Here is a 19,378-nt window from a genome sequence, read left to right on the forward strand (position 1 = left end):
TTTATTCGTGGCACAGGCTTGGGATGGCCAGTTCCCCAATAGGGGGACCCCACCAGTGCCTGCCAGAGAGGTGACCTCCTGGAGTTCCGATGGCAAGGCTGGGAGGACCCACAAGGGCACCAACGCCCGGCACAACCACCCAGAACAACAACCCCGCAGAGGTGCCTCACCCCAAGATGAACACGGAGGAATCCTTTTTGAATTCGTCAAGAATCTAAAATAGAAAACAGAAGGGACACACCCATGAAACAAGAATGTTAGACAAGTTGAGCCACTTAATGCAAATAAACAGATTTTTTTGTTGTTAAAAAATTATGATTGTCATTTATGTGACTTGCAAATGTTCAAATATTTACATCTTTACACAAAAGGTGTAAAGTTTTTTTTCTGGAAAGATGATCCATAGCTTTAATGAGCATCTCAAAGAAGTAGGTCACGAAAAAAGATTAGGAGTCACTCTTTTAGAATGACTTAGAAGTATCTTCTTTGAAGATGCCATCAAGTTAAGTTGAGGTCATGCTAGATTAGGGTGGCCCTAAATCCAATGAATGGAGTCCTTACAAAGAGGGAGATTTGCAGACAGACACACAGAGAGACAGTGCCCATGGGATGATGGAGGCAGAGACTGGAGAGGTGCGTCTACAAGGTAAGGAGCACCCAGGATGGCCAGCAAATGGCAGAGGCTGGAGAGAGGCAAGGAACAGATCATCCCCTAGAGCCATCAGAAGGGGTGTGGCTCTGCCCACATCTGGCTTCAGACTTAACCTCCACAACTGTGAGAGAATAAAGTTCTGCTCTTTTAAGCCACTCAGTTGCGGGTCCTTTGTTACGGCCGGCCGCCCTGGGAAACGGATAGGGCATCTTTGTGAGCTGATGCAGGGCAGCCCCGATCTCAGTTAGTCCTCGTGCCAATTCTATTAGGAAAGCAGTAAAATAAACCCTGTTTCAGAAGCAAGAAACGGGCTCAGGGAGCACACATAACTGTTCCAGGGTTATATACCGAGAACATCAAGGGGCCAGAATTTCAACCCAGGTCCGCCCTGGTCAATCGCCACTGCCCCACACAGTATGTGCAAAGGCACATAAAATAAATGACAACATCCTAGCAATGAGGGCAGAACGCTCTAGATACTATGAGCACACAGGGGAGGCAGCAATTAATTTATCTTCACATTACCGTGTACGGTTACACGGCCAAATCCTACCAAGCCAGGGCATTCAGCCCTCTGTGACTCTGGGCAACACCTCTGACGCCCTGCGACCCCAATAAAGGCTCAATAAGGTCAGGGTGACGTCTGTTTAGTTGACCACTGTGCCTTCTTGAGTCACCCATTTATTGAATGGATGACTAAAATAATAAATTAATTTCTCTGGGGAAAAGTAAAAGGCTACAGGGAAACTAAATTAAATTAAGTTAAATTAAAAGGCTACAGGGAAAAGTAACCTATGACTTTTGGTCCTCAGGAGAAGAGGCAGTTACCAGCTAGACAAGGGAAGGGGCCACGCCAAAGGGAGGGGACAGAAATGACGGCCCAGAGGCCCCGAGGTCCACCTAAGGTCAGGGAATTGCATCTTCCCACGTCGTTGTGGGTGATGACATCCTCTGGGGCTGTAAACTGCCCTACACACTCTCTGTGCTTTGCAGGTCATGTGAAGCGGCCATGGGGATAAACTGCAGTGACAGGAAAGCTAACCAGATTCACTGCTAACTTCTGCACTGTGGACCCTTCTCTCCCCTGACCACTGATTAGGATAGTCTGTGATATTCCCTAGACTCCTCCACCAACATATGACAGAATGTTAGTCGCTCTCTTCCCACATGCTCGCACCCATGGAAAATCTGGAAGAGTAAACATCAAACTTCTTATTGAATGTATAATTGCAGGTATAATCATGGGTAGGTTTGCAGGTATTTTAATTTCCTTTTTATTTTATAATGCACTTTCAACTTTTATGGACTGAATATGCATTACTTTGCTTGTAGTAGAATGCATCCAGATATCAGAAACAAATTTCCTGTCGAGGGCTGCCTAGCCTTCTGCTTCAGTACATGAGGTATCAAAGGACATGCTGGGAAATCCACTGATTGTGACCAAGATGGTCTTTTTTTTAAAATTAATTTTATTGAAGATTACAATGCTGTGTTAATTTCTGCTGTACAGCAAAGTGATTCAGTTATACAAATATATCTATATAGATATCTATATATTCTTTTCCATTATGGTTTATTACAGGATATTGACTATAGTTCCCTGTGCTATACAGTAGGATCTCGTTGTCTGTCCATTCTCTATATAATAGTTTGCATCTACTAATCCCAAACCCCCAATCCTTCCCTCCCCCACTCCCACTCCCCCTCCCCTCTCCCTTGGCAACCACGAGTCTGTTCTCTATGCCTGTGGGTCTGTTTCTGTTTCGTACATAACTTCAGTTGTGCCATATTTTAGATTCCACATATAAGTGATATCATATGATATTTGTCTTTCTCTTTCTGACTTACTTCACTGAGTATAATAATCTCTAGGTCCATCCATGTTGCTACAAATGGCATTATTTCATTCTTTTTCATGGCTGAGTAATATTCCATTGTGTATATGTACCACATCTTCCTTATCCATTCATCTGTTGATGGACATCTAGGTTGTTTCCATGTCCAAGATGGTCTTTTAGAAACAGGACGGAGAGAAGGAGCACCAGAGGCCAGCTGCCCCCACCTTCTCCCGGGGGGATTCTGCCTCGTAAAGACAGGCTGACGGCGACAGTAGATACCACGTTCTGACGGCAGCTTTGTATGCCAGACCCTCTGCTGGGTGACTGAGACCTTCCGGGTCTTTTTTCTTCTACCAGTTCTTTTAATCTTCGCAACAACCATCTAGGATAGCTACCGTCACCCCACGACGGTCAGGAAATTTAACGTTGCTCCTAGCTAAAAGCAACGCTAAAGGAAAATCAGTGCCACCTTAAATTATAGCAGAGTTGTTTTCTACTTCAACAGGCAAACAAGCAACAGAAATCACCTATATTCAGACCCCAGTGCGATAGTAATGGGAAGGCAGAGGGCGGCGTGTGTTTATGTTCCCTGGCACCTTGCAAGGCCGGGAAGGCATTTGTTCTTTCAACTGCACTGGACATAATTTGTGAGCCGATTACTGATTATTTGTGAGCTGCTGGAGAGCGACTCAGACTTGGGTTCATGGGAACCCGTGGTGGACAGACGGCCCCAGGATCTCCACCTCCTGGTATTCAGACCCTTGCCTTATCCCTGTAACTTGCAGAGGTGATGGATGTACACAATTATGTGCATATGATTACATGAGGATGCTTTTATATGCTTGGAGAACCTGTCTTGCTGGCTTTGAGCAAACAGACAGCCATGCAGGGAGCCCCATCCGTGGAGAAGCCGTGGGCAGCCACTAGGAGCTGCGGGCAGCCAACAAGAAGCTGGAGCCCTCAGTCCTACAACTGCAAGGAACTGAATGCTGCTACCACCGCATGAGCACGGAAGCCGACCTTTTCCATCTGAGCCTCAGATGAGACCACAGTCTCAGTGGAAATCTTAAATGCAGCTTTTTGTGAAACCCCAAAGCAGAGAATCGAGCTAAGGCACACCTGGATGCCTGAGCCTCAGGAACTGAGAGAGCAAACGTGCATCGTGGTAATACTGTTATGTACATGCCAGCAATACAGAACTCATACACATAATATGTAAGCAATACATAAGTAATACAGAACCCTAACGCATTTCCAAAGTAATCTACTAGAGGGTACCAAGAATAGAGCACGTGAAACGGCAGGGGGTAAAAACAGATGAATCAACAGTAACCCCACCACCTAATCCCATGGGGTTGAAACTCCAGTCCTGGGCCGAGAGCAAGAATGATATTAGTCAACGATCTTCACTTATAATCACGGCCTGTAAATGCCAGACCCCCAGCCTCCAGTAACCAAGGGGGTACTTCACAGGTTTGCTGGGGAGGCAGCAAAGTAGAAGTGATGAAGCTGGGTATTAGATTCAAATATTTAAGGAAGAAAAAACACAATGTCTTAGGCTTGCTTCAAAACCATCTGAGAAGAGGGAGGTGGGTAAGGGCATAGATGAAATAAGATGACCATGAGTTGACCATTGCTGAAAACTGGCTGCCAGGTGCTTGGGGGTTTGTTATACTATTATCTCTGCTTGTCTCTGTTTGAAATTTCCCTTAATACCAAAGTTTAAAAAATTAAAAAGAAGTATCAGTGGGTGGGCAGTGAAGTTGACCACAGGAGAACTCAAATTCTAGCTCTGCAGCTTACTAACCTCATGACCTCCAGCAAGTAACCTGAGTGTCAGCAAGTTCATCTACAAAATGAGGATAATAACAGTACCTCTCCCACAGGGTTGCCAGGAGAATTAAATGTATGTAAGACATATAGCACAGCGCCCAGCACAGAGTTCACACTTAGGAAATGTTAGCTCTGATCTTTATTCACAAAACTGTTATGACAGCCTAGTTAGAGATATATCCCCTCCCCAGGGGGACACACATGGAATTAAATTTCTTATCTTCCTGCTGCTGCCAAACTTTTGGAAGCTTTGAGGCTTCAGAATAGCAACGTAAGCAGGTGGTTAGACACAAGGAGGGATTGGCAACTTCAAGTTGGAAACCTATAGCTACTGATAAGCAGGACCCCACTCCCTGGATTTAGGTCTGGGCATCATCAATCACCATGAATGGCCCTGTCTCCCCAAGGAGCCCAAGAAAGCCAGCTGCGCCCCTAACAGCACAGAGGTAATGCTTTTCTCTGCCCTGAGCTTCCAGTGAGGAGCTCAGTAAGTAAATGATATGCTGACAGGGGAGAAGCATTTACCTACACAAGAGCAGTGAGGCTTCTCAAGTTGGCCAGTAACTATCTATAGAGCCTGGGGCTTTGTTATTCAAATTCCAAGTCACTGAATTAAAATATGCAGTGGCCAGACTGGACAGTTATACCCTCCAATGATGGAGAGACTGTTGACCCAGAAGGTCTTAGGGACTGGGTAGGTGACATAAATTAGCAGAGAGAGCTGGATGGGGGGTTGGGGGAAGGGCTGGGGCAAACCAGAGAAAGCATGCTTCCCTCCGCTCAGAGGTTGCCAAATATAGCCAGATCTCGATTTTTTTTTTCCCAAGAGAAATGAAAAATCTGGATCTTAATAAGAAATCTCCCAAGTTTTAAATGTAGGCAATTCATTTAAAAAACATTTAAACCATTAGGCCAAGTACAACCGAATGGTGGCTGAATGTGGCACTCTGGCCACCAGGGTAACCTCTGGTATGTACAGATGTTTTTCCCCAAAACTGGGCCATCTAGGGTACCCCCAGAGGACTCAGGGATTCTGCAGAAATCTGACTCAAATTTCTTTCTCTTCCTTCTCCCTCTCAAACACACATACATAAGCTTTAGAAAGAACCACAATGAAAAGTGCTCTTATGTGGAATTTTATCACGGTGGAGACCATCAGTGGTGGGTAACCTGTATTGGCAGATGCAACAGCTTTTATGGGAACCTTATTCCCAAGCTTCGCCTGCTCTCTGCCTGATGAGACAGTATCTCAAAATTTCCAGACAAACGATTATAAAACCGGTTTTTTGCAACTACTTATCTTGAGTGAATCAAGTTTTTCTCAGTCCTGGTCAACTGCCTAAGACAGCAATTGTCATTATTCTGGATTTCATTTATATACTATCATCACAACATTTTCATTGCTCCCAAGAATTGATTATAAATGAAAGTCATAGCTTTTAACGTAAAAAGTGTTTTGATCCACTTTTATGCAGCAGTTTTCTTAATTAAGGTTTCGTATAAAAAAGGGGAGCGGGGTTAGATAGCTTTAAAATTGTATAACCAATGACCTGATTTAATACCTTCATTTTACAGAGGAGGCTGAGTGACGGGGGAAAAGATGGCTTTCCCCAAAATCACTTGGTCAGTTAGAGGTCAAGTTGGGGCTGGAATCCAGGTCTTTCAACCCCCAAAGCCTATGATCTTTCTACTCTATTTGGCAAAACAAGAACTAATTATCATTTGTGTGGAAAAGTGAACACACTGCAACTGAATCTTTTACTCTATGAAATAATGTATTTTTCCCCAATCTAGGCAGACAAGAAATGCTTCTCCCATTTCTCTACCTCAGATACCTCCGAAGTCCCAAGGCCAGTGGTCACCTATCAAGAGGCCTCACCCTGCGGCCAGCCTGCAGGCAGAAGGCAACTGATAACTGACTTTCACACTCATCACTTTAAAATGCCTGCACTCTTGACCTCCAATCCCTCGTCAGTCCTCCCCAGAGCCCGGTGGGGCAGGAATCACAGCCCCGATTGCACGGATGAGAAGACCGAGGCTGGGAGTGGTCAGTGGCTGGCCCAAGATCACACAGCCGAAGAAAGCAGATCCGTCTTGCTGTAAGTCCTACCCACTCTCTGCTCCCTCGTAGCTCTGCTCTGGACCCACCTCGGCACCCTGCAAAGCCCTTTTGCAACAGTAACAGCAGTAACCACCCACCAGGCACGGTGTTCCCTGCACTGAACTGAATGCCTCCCTTTTTAAGCCTTATGCTTTATGGGACATTTTTTTTTTTTTATTGCAAAAGTAATGTGCTACTTGGAACAAGTTGAAAACGGAGTGGTGCAAAGACAAATTTAATTATCTCTCCTGAGCATCGTTCCAAATCCCTCCAGGACATACACAAAATCAACATCAAATGTGAGGGACTTCCCTGGTGGCGCAGTGGTTAAGAATCTGCCTGCCAATGCAGGGGACATGGGTTCCAGCCCTAGTCCGGGAAGATACCACATGCCGTGGAGCACCTAAACCCATGCATGACAACTACTGAGCCTGTGCTCTAGAGCTCACGAGCCACAACTACTGAGCCTGCGCTCTAGGGCCCACCTGCCACAACTACCGAGCCCGCGTGCCTAGAACCCATGCTCCACAACAACAGAAGCCACCGCAATGAGAAGCCCGCGCACCGCAACGAAGAGCAGGCCCTCTCGCCGCAACTAGAGAAAGCCCGCGTGCAGCAACGAAGACCCAACGCAGCCAAAAATAAATAAAATAAATAAATTTAAACCACAGTAATCTATTAAAAAAAAACATTAAATGTGAGGTGTGTGTACTCTTCCATACCTTCTCCTTGTTCATAAAAACACTCACAAACATATATAGGAGGAGTACTGTTTGTTACCAAAAAATCAGACCTAGCTCCTTGCGTGAATCTGCAGCTGGTTTTCCTCACAAAATACCATGAACATCCCTCCAGATGGACAGAAACACAACGGACTCAGGCTTCTTAATCAGCTGCACAGGGTCGCATAGTATGGATGGACCATAACTTACCCAGCTTTTGCTCTGCTGAGAGGCATTCAGATGGCTCCCAAGTGTTTTGCCGGCGTAAGTAATGCTGCAATAAACAATCTAGTGATACGCTCTTAGGTCTCAGTGCTTTCATTTCTCTAAAACAGAGCCCCCAAAATGCCACTGTCAGGTCAAAATGTATGCACATCTTAATTTAATTTTAAAATAGCATATTATCTTTTTTTTAATAAATTTATTTATTTAAATTTATTTTTGGCTGTGTTGGGTCTTCGTTGCTGCGCGCGGGTTTCCTCTAGTTGCGGTGAGCGGGGGCTACTCTTCGTTGCGGTGCGCGGGCTTCTCACTGCAGTGTCTTCTCTTGTTGCGGAGCATGGGCTCTAGGCACGCGGGCTTCAGTAGTTGTGGCACGCGGGCTCAGTAGTTGTGGCTCGCGGGCTCCAGAACACAGGCTCAGTAGCTGTGGCGCACGGGCTTAGTTGCTCCGTGGCAGGTGGGATCTTCCCAGACCAGGGCTCGAACCTGTGTCCCCTGCATTGGCAGGCAGGTTCTTAACCACTGTGGCCCCAGGGAAGTCCCAATAGCATATTATCTTAATCGAAAAACATATTCTCATTAACAAGGAATAAAAGTATAAAAAGAACAACACACAAAAATGCCTCAACCCAGAGACAGTTACTATTAATAATATGGTAAATTTCCTTCCAGAACAAGATGATAGAGTTAGTAGAACTTTTTTTACTTTAATAGGCTCAGACTAAATTCCAATCAGACTGACGGCCACTCATATTCCCACCACCATGGTATGAGAGCACCATTTCCCCACACTGTCCCCATAGCTCTATCACATTTAAAACTTTTGCCAATCTAATAGATGAAAATATGATGTCACTGCCATTCCCACTTGATATTTCCTTGACTAGAAGGGAGACAGAACACTTCTCACGGGCCTCTTAGGAACATGCCGGACTTTGAAACACAGGGGAAACAAAAACATCATTCGATCATTTGCTCAAGAATCATCTCACCCATGCAGATGGCCGACAGGCACAAGAAAAGATGCTCAACATCACTAATCATCAGGGAAATGTAAATCCAAACCACAATGAGATAGCACCTCAGACTCATCAGAGTGGCCATCATCAAAAAGAACACAAATAACAAACGCTGGGGAGGGTGTGGAGAAAAGGAAACCCTCCTACACCGTTGATGGGAACATAAACTGATGCAGTCACTGTGGAAAACAGTACGGAGGTTTCTCACAAAACTGAAAATAGAGTTACCATACGACCCAGCACGTCCACTCCTGGGTATATATCCGAAAGAAACAAAAGCACTAATTCGAAAAGACACATGCACCCCAATGTTCATAGCGGCATGATTAATAATTGTCAAGATATAGAAGCAACCTAAGTGTCCATCAGCAGATGAATGGATAAAGAAGATGTGATAGATATACAGATATATATACATACACACACACACACACACACACACACACACACACACACGCAGTGGAATATTACTCAGCCATAAACAAGAATGAAATAATTGCCATCTGCAACAACATGGATGGACTTGGAGGGTATCATGCTAAGTGAAATAAGTCAGACATAGAAAGACAAATACTATATGATATCACTTACACGTGGAATCTAAAAAATACAACAAACTAGTGAATATAACAAAAAAAGAAACAGACTCACAGATATAGAGAACAAATTAGTGGTTACCAGTAGGGAGAGGGAAGGGAGGAGGGGCAGTATAGGGGTAGGGGATTAAGAGGTACAAACTACTACATATAAAATAAGCTACAAGCATATATTGTACAACACAGGGGCTATAACCCATATCCTATAATAACTATAAATGGAGTATAACCTTTAAAAATTGTGAATCACCATATTGTACACCTGTAACTCATATAATATTGTACACCAACTATACTTCAATTTTTAAAAGTAAGGTAAAATAAGATTATCAAAACCTTCAAAAAGTGAATGGGAAAAAAAGAATCATCTTACCAATTTTTGCTGTTCAAACATAAGTTTTTTATAGAAGAGATGGAACTGTTCAAAGCTGAGCTCATCTTTGTGTGCGCCTATTTCCTGTAAATATAAAAAAAAAGTGACCACACGGTTTTTCTTGTCCACCACAAGAATGCCTCTTCCCTGTTCACAGAAATACCATGGCTCTGCTACAACACTGGTTAGAATCAAACTTGCATTCCTCTGAACCCAAATGTCCACAAGTTTCCTAATTTATCTGCCTGGAGGACATAACCCACCAGGGATCCCTGGTAAGATCCTTCCCTTGACTCCCCAAAAGGGAAGGATCTTAGCCAGAATTCCAAGAGCCATAATGCAGAACTCCTCCTTCTGGGGGCAGAAGACACTTTCAAATCTAGACATATTTATAGGGTATGTACATATAGGTCATTTTTAAAAGCATAAGAAAATGAACCGAGCCTTTAGAATTAACAGAGCTCAACTCCAGTCAAGGTCTGTCCCCTGAATGGCTTAACAGCTTTGGGCAAATCACTTGACCCTCTCAGACCCTCCATTTCTTCATCTGTAAAATGGGAGAACCACCATTACCCTCCTCGGACTTCCCTGAAACCAAACCAGGTAACATCCACGTAGCACCTGCTTGGTAAAGGCTTGATAAAAGAACAAAATTCCAACTACGTGGCGGTCAGTGGTAAATGCCTCTCCCATCTCTCTTCTGTCAGCCCCCACCCTTCTCTGGTTTTGCCTTCTTGGACTAGTTCGAATGACGGGGGCGGGCCAAAAGATGGCTTGATAAGCCATAAAGTGGGTTAACTGTTCCGGGAGCTCACTGGTATAAAAATGAATGAGCTTCTTCAGCTGAGGAATCCTGTGACATGCCCCTGTGAGTCCACCAACTGGGACTATTGGGATGGAGTGTTGTTGGGTTCCTTGACGAGAGTCAATATCTCTCTGAAGGCCAGAAAGAATGCCTATGGATCACCTCCATCCTTACACCCTTCAGAAGACCCCACCTGACCTACGCTATCCCATCACTCAGGGAATGACCCACCCCACATCTACCAACGGCTTAATTATACAAGAACATAAACAAATTAAATGATGGGCGGAAGGAGGGATGGAGGGATGGGAGGATGGGTGGGAGGAAGGAACAGTGGATGAAGGGAGGGGTGGGTGCGAGGAGAGGGGAAGGGCAGAGAAGAGTCACCTCTGACAACTACGCTATCAGGACTTGCATATAAAATGCCACGTCCCTGGCAACCTACATAAGGAATCTTTCATAATATTTTCCAAAAGAAACACATGTGTTCATATTATTAAAAGGAAAACAGGCTGTGAGGTAGTGAGGGAAAGGGAAAGTTGGACTGGTGGAAACGTCCCAAGTCAAGCAGCTCAGTGAACATGGTCTTTGTGGATGACGTCCTCTGCCACGACTGAGAAAACGGGCCTAAGATCTTCACACAGTCCCTCTGTCCGGACTAAGATGGATGAATCTGGAGGCAGGGGACTTCCTTGGGCGCCATTCAACGGAGCTCAAAGGCACGTAGTGGCTTCATGGGAAAGGCACACGTAGCCCTGGGTTCACAAAATCGCCAGGCTGAGCTACAGAACTTACCACGAACTTATCTTTGAGGAACTTGGCGCTGCTCACTTTGAAGTTGACCAGGGGCAAGATGGTCTTCAACTCTCGGAGGCTGATGCTGCAAAAGAGGGGAACCCCAACCCCGTCAGCCTTGAGGGGTGTCAACAGTGGAGGATCTGGCTACTCCTGTCAGCTCCCATCTCTATGAGAAGACCCGCCAACAGCTGTTAGTGAGCGCTAACTGGGAACAGAGACTCTGGGATCAAGACACCTGATGTGCAAGGCTGGTCTCCACCCTTCAGGGATGGCCGTGGACACGGATCACGTTGGAGATTCGCAGTGTGGGCAGAAATGGTGTCAGATGACCTCGGCAGATACGAAATGTCATCGGGGTTCCAACCAAGAGGAGGTCACTGAAGGCCAGAGACAGGGAGGGGAAGGAGCCAACCTTCTCTGAACACCTACTATGTGCCAGGCTGCCCCGGGGATCTCCAGGCAATGACGTCACCTCGCCCCTCGCTACACTTGATCCCCCACACAGTATGCATCCTCGAGCCCCAGAGTTCAGAACAGGCAACGGGGATGGGGGCAGGGTATGCGGCTCAAGGTCGGAGCTGGTCTGACGACCTGAGGAGGTGGGCACCATTATCACTCCACGTGGCAGGTGAAGAAACCGAGGCTCAGAGACGTTGGGTGCTAGCACGCGGTGGAGGCCGACTCCAGGGCAGCCTGCCTCCGGGTCTGCCTGTAACCACTGCATGTGAAGCCTCTCAGGGAACACCACGAACAGTGACGGAGGGTGGCGGGTCAAGGGCATGAGATCCAGACCCTCATGGCTGCAGAGCCAAGTGTCCGGCAGAGCGAGAGAGGGTGGGCTGGGGGGCCTTTGGTGTGGCCAAAGAAAACTGTTCTGCGTTCTTGGAGACATCAGACTGGAAAGGGGCTGTGCGTGGCCAGGAAGGAAGTCTGCCCGGGCTGTGGGCAGAAACCGGCCCAGCTTCCGCCACAATGTCTACTCGGCCTCTGCCAGCACACCCGGGAGGAAGCAGCAGGCCACACTCGGCAGCTGCCCCGGAAGACCGCCAAGAGGACTCCTGGCCACCCCAGTGTCCCCACCTCCAGCATCCCTGTCTCTCATCTAACGGCCTCCCTAACATCAGACACCTTTATGGGCCACATGTTCCCCACCTCCCACCACTCCTGGGGCCGGCACCCAGGGCTTTCCCAGAGAGACGGTGAGGGCAGCACAAAGCCCCTGGCAGGCCCGGCGGGGCTGGCCGTGCAGAGAAGCGAGCAGGCTGGCTGAGACCCCCTTTCGGACCCTGCCCCCGGGGTGTCCATGAAGAGCTTGGCCAGGGCAGGATGAAGGGAGAGGAGCGGCAGGGGATGGCGCTATAAAACGAGGCAGGGAGAGGGTCTGGCCAAGCCGGTAGCCCTCAGCCGAGGGGCTGAGGGGGCTCAGCCAGGACCAAGGAAGAGGTCAGAGTCCCCTGGGGAACCCAGCACTTCCAGGCAGAAACAGGGCCAAGAAACCTTCCCACACCCAGGAACAAAGAGACTGGGGAGCTGCGAGCCAGTGCAGCTGCCGGGGGGCCAGTGGAGCAAACACAGGGCCCTGGGGGCATGAGAATCTGAGCACTGGGGCATCTGAGCCCACCTGCTGCAAAGGTCCCGCCTTACAGTGGAGCAACTGAGCCCCCAGGTAAAGGTGGGGGCCAAAGAGCTTCTTTGGGCTCCTGTGCAGGGAGCTAGCCACTCCACTACCCTGCCCGCACCTCGCCCTCACTCCCCGCTCTGGGCATGTAGACCAGGACTGGCCCATGGAGCCGCCGGCGGGCAGGAAGCCAGCAGCTCCCAACTTCACCCCTCTCCCCGTCCAGGACTTGTCATCAGATCTCAGCCAAGATCATGGCCCGCCCTCTGGCCGTAACTCAGGACGGCTCTGCAGGGCCTCCCCGGAGCTCCCCCACGGGGCCGGCTGAGGCCGTGACTGTGACTGCATCACAATCCAACAACTCCAGCTGCCTTCACAGGTGTGGACCCCTACACGCTCCCCATAAGCTTCCTGCACACAAACCCACGTCTCAGATTCTGTTTCCTGCAGGCTCAGCCTGCGACAGTGCGTTAGGGAAGCAGGGCAATCCCTTTGGGGAGGGATGGCCAAAACTACCCCCTCCCCACGGGCACTAAACAATCATGTCAGCTTCCCTCCTCAGCTTGGCATGGTCCCAGATCCTACAACACTGCACCCTGGGGCAGCCTTTACCAAACAACTGAGGTTGGCAGCCCCAGGAAACTTACCTGCCACCCTGAGGCTGGTAACCAACACCTCCACCACCCCCGGCTTCTTAAAACAGTAATAAACATTCCTTAGTGTTTACCGTAAGCTAGGCACTGGCCAAGCACTCTTCACAAACGAACCCACTGAATCTTCAAACCAATCCCAGGAGGTAGGAACTATGATCTCTCTTACAGATTAGGAAACTAAGGCACAGAGAAGTTAAGTAACTTACCCAAACTCATACAACCAGGAAGTGTTAGTGCTGAGATTCAAACCTCAGCGCTGCCCAATAGAATTTTCTAGGATGATGGAAACGTTCTGGATTGGGGCTGTCCAATGCGGCTAGGGCGACCAAGGAACTGAATTTTTAAATTTTTATTTAATTTTAATTACTTTAGATTTAAATAGTCTCATGTGGACCGTGCAGCTCTAGAAGCCTGCTTCTCTAAGTAGGGTCCCTGGAACGCCAGTATCAACATCAGCTGGGAATTTGCTAGAAATGCAAATTGATGATCCCCATCCAGACCCAGTGAAACAGAACTTCTGCAAGACAGGCAGCGCACCTCTGTGGGTAAAGCCCCCGCAGGCTGTCCGACGACGTGCTGGAGCCAGGACTGCTGACCGCAGGGAACCTATTTGCATGCCTGCTGAAGACAAAACTGGACCACACACCTGCCTCCCACCTGCACGCCTGACCCTCCCGCCTCCTGAAGGCCAGGCTGAGCAAGAACAGGAAGTGCACACTCGGTTTATGCAAAGTCAGTGTCATATGCCGAGGGGCAAAGGGCAAAGGGGGAAAGAAATGTCCACACAGACAACCTGCTCCCAGCCCGTAGGTCTGCTGGCCCCCCTGCAGGACTCAGCCCGTGAGCCTCACCCTGAGGAATGCAATTCCAGTGACCACCCCACGCCCCCGAAGGTTCAGGGGCTTTTGCAAGGGGTATTTTGACCAAAGAAGTTTTCACCTAATGCACTTGACCTCAGAACCTAATTCCCAGATAAGAGGCAACTAAACTCTAAAGACTCAAAAAGAGGGGGTTTCTGGAAACCTGGCCAAGATTAATGTTAAAAGATTCATGCCTTTGACTCAGTCTCCCCAGGCCTGGAAATGTTATAAGGAAAGCTTCCAAAGCTAGAACGTTCTGGTTGTCCCTTGTTACAAGGCTATGTCTAAAAATGAAAAGGGAGGGCTTTCGTTCATCTGACCAACACTACAAAGACCGAACCAGCCGGATCCCCGACCTCAAGAGCCCTCACCAGTGTGAACAGCAGCAACAGGGGCAAGACTCTAAGAAAGCAGAGGGCGTCCGGCCGACGGGACAGACTGGCACTAAGACCGAGAATCCTACGATGACCCCAAAAACGCTTCTCGTGAGGGTCACTCCATACGTCCCCTCTGAACGCAATTCAGTGAAACTGTGAACATTAGGAAAAACCGGACACAAACTAAATGACAAATAAAAGGCAACTTTTCAAGCCAAATATCAGATCCCATTGGTTGAATTACAATGTAGGCGTTAATACTGTTCCCAAAGAGTTGCGACAAAATGTAAACATGTTTATGGTTTAAGGTGAAGTGAAAATAGTTTCCCCTCCTTTCATGTGGAGTGGACTTAGTGACTGATTCCCAGAAAATAGAGTGGGGGCAGGTGGGGGGGGGTCTTTACAAAGGAGAGATCTGGAAGACACCACCTTGGCCAGGTAATCAAGGTTTCCATCACCCTTGACCAGCCATGGTGAAAAGCAGGCACCTCTTGAGCAAGGTGAAGAAAAGGACCTTGGCCTCCGTGATATTCTTCCCAAACACAACCTCAGGTTACCCTTAACTCCAGTCTAATCATGACAAAAATATCAGACTAACACAGATGGAGGGACATGCTACAGAATACCTGAGACCTACTCCTCAAAACTGTCAAGGTCATGAAAGACAAGGAAAGATGGAGAAACCGTCACAGCCTAGAGGAGACCAAAGGGGCAGAACAACTAAGTACAACGTGGGGTCTTGGGTGGGATCCAAGACCAGGAGAAGGACACTGGTGGAAAAAATGGTGAATTCCAATAAAGTCTAGGGTTTACCTAACAGTCATATAGCAAATGTGGTTTGTCAAGTTTTGACATGAATGATGTGAACCGCAGGGAAAACTGCCCAAAGGGGTATATGAGAAATCTCTGTACCATCTTTGCAACTTTTCTCTAAATGTAACATTATCCCAAAATTTTAAAATTAGTTAAAGAAGAACACGATGTAAAGTCATATGTATAGTTACATTTTAATGAAGTAAAATGAACAACAAACCAATAAATAAAGTTGAGGATGGAAATCTACTGAAAAAAATTGTACCCAGAGTTAAACAGTGCCTACCATTTAATGTCAAATTCATATAAATTTTTTCTAGTTTTCAGTATTTCCGAAATTTTCTATAATGAACATGAGTTACTTTCATAATATATATACACTACCAAATGCAAAATAGACAGCTAGTGAGAAGCAGCCGCATAGCACAGGGAGATCAGCTTGGTGCTTTGTGACCACCTAGAGGGGTGGGATAGGAGGGTGGGAGGGAGACGCAAGAGGGAGGGGATATGGGGATATATGTATATGTACAGCTGATTTACTTTGTTATACAGCAGAAACTAACACACCATTGTAAAGCAATTATACTCCAATAAAGATGTTTAAATAAAACAAAAAACATAGGCTCGGGTGTTCCCTGGTGGTCCAGTAGTTAAGCCGCTGAGCTTCTAACGCAGGGGGTGCCAGTTTAATCCCTGGTCAGGGAACTAAGATCCCACATGCCTTGCGGCACGGCCAAAAAATAAAATTAAATAAAACATAGGCTTGTTTACCATATCTAAAAAAAAAAGTCCATGTGATATTTTTAAGCGGGCAAAGGACTTGTCTAGATATTTCTCCAAAGAAGATACACAAATGGCAAAAAGCATATGAAAAGATGCTCAAGGTCTGTAGTCATTAGGAAGATGCAAATCAAAACCAAAATGAGATACTACTTTACACCCACTGGGATGGCTGGAGGGAGGGAAGGGAGGGTAGGGTGGTGGGGGGAGGAAGGAAGGGACGGAGGAAGGGAGGAAGGGAGGAGGGAAGAGGGGAGGGGAGGAGGGAAGAGGGGAGGGAAGGAGGGAGGAAGGAAGGAAGGAAGGTTAGGTGTTGGCAAGGAAGTGAGAAAAAAATGAAATGCTGTTGCTCTGCTGGTGGGAATGTATAATGGTTGCAGCTGCTGTGCAAAACAGTAGGCAGTTCATCAAAAAATGGAACAGTATTACCATTTGATCCCGCAATTCCACTTCTGGGTAATGCACAAAAGAACTGAAAGCAGAGACTAGAAACCCATATTCACAGCAACAATACTCACAATAGCCAAAAGGTGGAAGCACCTGGAGTAAGTGCCCATGGACAGATGGACGGATAAACACAATGTGTTATGTGCACATAGTGGAATATTATTCGGCCTTAAAAAGGAAGGAAATTCTGACACTTGCTACAGTAACGTGGATGTACCATGAAGACATCATGCTCAGTGAAGTAAGCCAGTCACAAAATGCAGCATCCTCCCACTCATATGCCCATAGGAGTCAAATTCACAGAGACAGAAAATATTGGGTTGGCCACAAAGGTCGTTCAGGTTTTTCCGTAAATGTCATTTTACAGAAAAACCTGAACGACCTTTTTGGCCAACCCAATACCACAGCGGTTACCAGCGGCTGCAGAGCGGGTAATAGAGTGAGGGCTTAATGGGTACAGAGCTTCAGTTTTGCAAGATGGGAAGAGCTCTGGAGACGGATGATGATGGCAGCACAGCAACATGAACGCACAGAAGTGTACACTGAAAATGGCAAGTTTTATGTTATGTATATTTCACCACAATGAAACCAATACGTAATTTTCAGTCAAAGGAGGTCACGGTGGGGAAGGGAAGATTTCTGCCTTTTACCAGCTTAGTGATCAGTTAAGCCACAGCTGACCGGCTAGGTTGCTGTGGACAAGTGATCTAACCTCTCCTGGCCTCAGCATCCTCATAAAATGGACCAGAGGGTGCCCAGCTCGCCAGTCTGAGAGGCTTCGTTCCATGAGCTTTCCCCAATTCCCTAAGTAAGGAGAGCGCTCAAAACAGAGGGGGTTACAAAGTGACTCCTCAGCAAATGCCAGCTGCTGCCATTTTGCCTCTCGAGAGGCTGAAAAGGGAAACATGCTCAGGCCAACAAAAACCCGGGATTGGACACTGCCCGAGCCGGGCCAGCCCACAGTCTGCCTCCCATCCCCAGACTCTTTCCTTTGTGCTGCAGCTCCTTTGTTTTCTTCCAGGAAACGGGATCGCTATGCGAGACAGGAAAGGAGGGAGACTGGCAGAAGTCAATTGCCCTTTCATTGGCACCTTGGTCAAGTTCCTTTCGAAAAACTCCCTCCGGGCCTCACAGAACCACAGGAAAGGCGGGATTTTCCACGTGTTGACAGAGCAGCAGGGCACTGCCCAGCGGAAGGGAGGTCGGGGAGCAGGAACGGTAAGCAAGGAACAAGGAATCATGGCCAGAGACAGACTTGCTCTCTGCTGAAGGTTCTGGAAAGGACTTCTCTGTGAAGGACTTGCAAGAATCCATTCTGAGCGAGAGAGCTGGAGGGAGGCTTCCATTTCTTGACAACAGAAGTTGGAGAAGCGGACTGTGGAACCAGATCAACAACGCCATGCCCCACCATGGGGAGAGAGGGCCTAGGAGGGCTCCCTCTCTCAGCTCTGTGCCAGCCTCAGCTGTGAATCACCCCAAAGCCACAGAGAAGGGAAACAGTCATGGGAGGCTCCACCTCTGAGACTGAAAGAGACCAGTGTGTATAAAATCCCCCAGCGCGGGGACCTCGTTTGATCCACCTCCGTAACACGGGCCGAGCCCAGGTGTGGGACCACAGAACGCTGGCTGAGAGGAGGAGGGAGGGAAAGCAAGATGGGCAGAGACGTGGAGTGAGCTGCTGGCTGACCTAACAACGTCACTAAACTTTTCACCGCTTCGTGGTTACCATCTGCAAATCATCCCGTGGGGCATGTGTACCGGAGACCACAGCGGCTCTGAAATCAACAAGTGATGGATGACACTAGCCTGGCACCAGAACGCCTTAGGGATGGAAAGACTTTCAGGAACGAGAGAGGTGAGTTGTAGAGGTTACTTGTTGCCTCATCTATGATGCTGACACCTCTTAATGGAGAATGGAAGGAAGGAAAAACATTTGAAAACTTTCAAAGAGTTCTGACGTGAGGCTAAAATGACACAATTGATTGTCAAGTGCTTAGTACAGTGTCTGGCATGCCGGGTGCTCGATAAATGGTGGCTTTTTATCATTACATTATTAACAAGAACTGGATCATAACCGGAAAAAAATGGAGAGGATGTGCAACCTCGCCCATAAATAAGGAAACGCAAATTTAAGCCAAAATCCACTGCTGCCTTTTACCCGTCAGATTAATAAAGGTCAACGTCTGGTGACATAGTGAAACAACTACTTTCTTGCACTGTTGGTAGAAACAGAAATGGCTACCACCTCTCTCAAAAATCTCAGACCCGATGACACCTGGCTGCTGGAATTCCTCTTCTAGGAATTTACCCTGCTCATACCCTCATCACCTAAGTTTACAAAAAGGGAGATGTGAAGGCTTTCATAGTATGATAATAAAGGACCAGGAACAACTTCATGTCCATCAAGAAGGAAATGATTTCTCATCAATTAGAGAATTACACTGCATCCATCCAAGGACAAACTGCATTGGATACAAAAATGTCTGGCATGGAGCGTTGTGTGTGCTGACAGGGAACCACTCCAAGACGTGCTGTTCAGTGAACCAGTCAAGGACACTGAATTACACGTTATCACATCGCCCCACTCATGTCCACCCAGCCCTTATAACCATCGCTACTGAACTGGGTTTACCTCTTGATGGTCAATCTCCCACCACAGAGGAAGGGCAGGCACCATGGTGATCCTGTTTCTCCCCGGGACACAGAAGGGGCTCACATGTGAAGATCTAAAGGATGTGCTCCAAGTGCCCCACAAAAGAGAAGGCACCTCTGCAGATGGACTGGAATTTTCCACTGCAATGAGGTCCCACACGGGTGGCGATTCTGTCACCATGACCCCCACCACCTAGCACTGTGTCTGGCACCTTGTAA

General features: G+C 47.4%; 1 protein-coding gene across 2 annotated transcripts in view; it reads right to left on the reverse strand.

Annotated features, from left to right (window-relative positions):
- PLCG2 (phospholipase C gamma 2) overlaps nucleotides 1-19,378 on the reverse strand; it is a 150,667-nt gene that overhangs the window by 66,393 nt on the left and 64,896 nt on the right. For both annotated transcript variants that reach the window (XM_061173028.1, XM_061173027.1), the window contains exons 6-8: nucleotides 10,957-11,041; nucleotides 9,357-9,440; nucleotides 171-214 (exon numbers count right to left, since the gene is read on the reverse strand). In XM_061173028.1, the coding sequence (XP_061029011.1) occupies nucleotides 171-214; nucleotides 9,357-9,440; nucleotides 10,957-11,041 (213 nt within the window). The remainder of the gene's footprint in view (nucleotides 1-170; nucleotides 215-9,356; nucleotides 9,441-10,956; nucleotides 11,042-19,378) is intronic.

The sequence above is a fragment of the Eubalaena glacialis genome, chromosome 18, assembly GCF_028564815.1.
Source record: "Eubalaena glacialis isolate mEubGla1 chromosome 18, mEubGla1.1.hap2.+ XY, whole genome shotgun sequence".
In the NCBI taxonomy this organism is placed as follows: Eukaryota; Metazoa; Chordata; class Mammalia; order Artiodactyla; family Balaenidae; genus Eubalaena; species Eubalaena glacialis.